We start from the raw sequence: 3,489 nt of genomic DNA, 5'->3' as shown, positions 1-3,489 counted from the left end.
TCGGTGTTGGCGAATGGTACTTTGTCAGGATTTTTTTAAGAGCTCTAGGGGATTAAGGTAGGGGGATTTGCTCTCATTGTATTTGTTTGTACTAGCCATGGAGGCACTCAGTCGGGTTTCAAAGTGTTTGGTAGAAATGAAAAGGTATTGGAGGTTTCCCATTTTTTGTTTGTTGATGATCCTTTGGTGTTTTGTGAGGTCACTTCTAACCAAATAACTTACTTGAGTTGATTGCTTATGTGGTTTGAGGCCATTTTGGGCTTGAAAATTAACTTAATGAAGAGTAAGCTCATTCCGGTTGGAAGAGTGTTGAATGTGGGGGAGTTGGCTTCTAAAGTTGGTTGCAAAGTGGGTGTACTTCCGACCACTTATTTAGGGCAAAGTTTTTAAAGGTGAGACATTTTTGTGTTCGTGTGGCGAGGCGTAAGCCTCGAGGCGTTGAGGCGTAAGCTTTTTGAGCCTCACATTATATAATTAATTAATATATTAAAATATATGAAATAAAATAAAATAAAATAAAATAAATAAAAACATGAAAACAATTCATTAGAATCATAAAAAAGATTTTTCTTTTTTAAAAAAAAAAACATACTAGTTCCCTACTTTCACAAAAAAAACCATAACAAAGTCATCAAATAGAAAATAGATTCAACTATACTAATAGTTTCAAACTTTAACAAAAAGCCATAACTAAGTCATAAAATAGAAAATAGAGTCAACCATAATAATAGTTCTAAACTTTTACAAAAAAATCCATACCTAAGTCATGAAATAACAACTAGAGTAAATTGTTTCAACTTAAATCCTCCTCTCCAAGGTCATCATCATCCTCATCCAATGTATCAATAGTAGGAAAATGTCCACTATCATGTATTCCCATTTCATGTAAATCTTCATCTTCATCAATTGGTGTCAAATTCAACTCCTTCTCTTTGCCTTTGCCTCCACTTGTACCTAGCATAAAGTATTAATTAGGTGTAAATATTATAAGTTTTTTCTATTAAATTTAATCAAATTTATGACTTCAATTTTGGAGTACTTGGTACTTCATTATGTTTCCTTTTGTAAGAATGTGAAGAAACCATGTGATCCGATGATGCTTGAGTCTCTTGGGAGTTGGATGACACAACTCTAATAGCATCAACACTGAATAACTCATTATCTTGAAGCCAACAAAGGTCAAGGGGGAGGAGGGGATCTTCTTTCTTCGCAATCCATTCATCATCCGAATCAATCTCCTCTACCAAAATCGGATCAACATTTTGTTCCTTTGTAGACTTTGCTCTCTCAATCTAGTGTTGTACCATACAGTAGAGCATTCAACCTTTGATGTTCAAGTCTATTTTTTTTTTTTTTTTGTATGGATCCACAAATAATAAAAGAAACAATTTATGTGTTAAAATGAAATAAAGTTCTCTAACATTGAAATAGAAATATATGTATAAAAATTTACAAAAAAAGAAGTATTACCGATTCAAATGTGCTCTAATTTCTTTCACATCCCGAAACACTACAAGCAAGGCTAAGAACTCGAATAGCAAACTTTTGCAACTCCGGTGTTGAACCCCCAAAATGCATCCACCAACTTGTAGGACTTCTTAATGTTCGAGAATCAATTGCAATACGACTCCCAAAAGTCCAATTGAATGTCAACTTTTAAACGTTCTTGATAATCCAACATCCTATCCATGCATTCAAATAATCCCTTGCTCACCTCATCAACATTAGAGAACTTATCTCCATACCGCAATTGAGGATTAAGATAATAACCTGCTGCATGTAAAGGTTGATGAAGTTGCAGAGTCCATCTTGCATCAATTTTTCTCCAAATTGGGTCATATTTTCTCTCCACGCCCCCACAATTAAATGCAATGTTCTCCTTAGCTGAATCCATCAACTCATAAATATAACCCATGTTTTTCCTCTAAATCAACCTCTCTCAAGACACTAACTAATGGAACAGTGGTCTTTATGCAAAAAGCAACATGAGGCCAAAAATTTGGATCAAACAACACTATACTTCGAGTTTTCACACCTTTTACTTTTTTAGCCCATGTGCTTGAACACCATTTTTCTGATGAGAATATTGCTATAAGAGCTTGCTTTTGCTTATAAAGACTTTGGAGAGTAAGAAATGAAGTAGCAAACCGTGTAATTGTTGGACGAAGAAGTTCATGATTTTTTGTAAATGTTCTCACCAAGCTAAGAACCCAAGTATGCCCATATATGAACTTCACTACTTGCCTAGCTCGAGAAAGTGTAGTAGCATGAACATTTAGCTTTCCAATATCCTCCAAAATCAAATCAATACAATGAGCAACACAAGGAGTCCACCACAATCTTCTCCTTTTTTCCATAAGCCTCATTCCAGCATTCACATAATTAGAGGCATTTTCAAAGATGACTTGCATAACATTCTCCTTTCCAATTTCTTCAACCACCTCATCAAGATATTTGAACATCAATTCCCCATTTTTTATTGTATTAGAAGCATCAATTGATTTCATAAACCAAGTGCTAGCAGGACTATTTAGCAAAAAAATTGATAAGACACCTATTCTTTCCATCTTTCCAACCATCTGACATAATTGAAAATCCATATTGTTTCCAAGCTTTTTTGTGATCTTCCATAATTATACTTAGGTCATTCACCTCTTCTTTAAGAATCCATGTCCTCAATTCATGCATAGATGGAGGCTTAAACCCAGGCCCAAAATTTGCAACAATATCCATCATAGAAAACCAATAAGGATCATTCACAATGTTGAATGGGAGACCTCTTGAATACATAAACCTACCAATTTTTATACACACTTCCTTCTTTTTTTCTTGCTTCCACTTTGAATTCAAAGTACTTTGTCTAGGTTGTGAAGTGGTAATTTATCCATGGGTCCCCTAGGAATAGGTTCCCCACTCCCACTCCCACTCCCACTCCTTAATGTTCCTTTTGTTTTAGACAAGGCACTCTCGTGCATTGAAGTTGGACTCATACCAATTTCTTGGAGCAATTCATTTCTTTTTGTTTTTTGATCCTTAAAATTGGCCAATACCTCTTTACATTCCAATGTAGCATCTTCACTAAGTTTGTTGCATGATTTCATACCATGATGAGTTCTGGCTAAGTGATGCTTGAGTTTGTTCACCCCTCTCGCACATCTTTGATGCAAAATTTACATATTAAATATTGCTCCTTGGAAACTTCAATAACATACTTCCACACAAAATCTTTTCTTGAATTTTTCGAATCGGAGGAACTCATTCTAAAATAAAACACCAATAATAATATTCAAATTTCTATATAACAATATAATTGACTAAAAAATAATAACAAAACATAGTTGAAAGGAATTTAAAAATGAAATACAGGATTTAATTGGTTTAAATTAAAAATATAAATATATATATATATATATATATATATATTATTTTAGAGGAATTTAAAAATTATACACAAATTTTATTGGAATTTAATAATGAAATAAAGAAAAT

At 33.3% G+C, this 3,489-nt stretch overlaps 1 protein-coding gene across 1 annotated transcript; it reads right to left on the bottom strand.

The window, feature by feature from the left end:
* Window positions 1-663: 663 nt before the first annotated feature.
* LOC132253158 (uncharacterized) lies at window positions 664-1,915 on the bottom strand. The gene is made up of 3 exons (XM_059734574.1): window positions 1,715-1,915; window positions 1,040-1,292; window positions 664-954 (listed from the first exon to the last, which is right to left on the bottom strand). The coding sequence occupies exons 1-3, from the start codon at window positions 1,913-1,915 to the stop codon at window positions 794-796; spliced, it is 615 nt and encodes a 204-aa protein (XP_059590557.1). The 3' UTR covers window positions 664-793.
* Window positions 1,916-3,489: the final 1,574 nt, after the last annotated feature.

The sequence above is a fragment of the Vitis vinifera genome, chromosome 18 (genome assembly GCF_030704535.1).
Source record: "Vitis vinifera cultivar Pinot Noir 40024 chromosome 18, ASM3070453v1".
NCBI classification, from domain to species: Eukaryota; Viridiplantae; Streptophyta; class Magnoliopsida; order Vitales; family Vitaceae; genus Vitis; species Vitis vinifera.
Note: the sequence above shows the minus strand (reverse complement) of the source record. Positions and strands in the feature narration are given on the sequence as shown.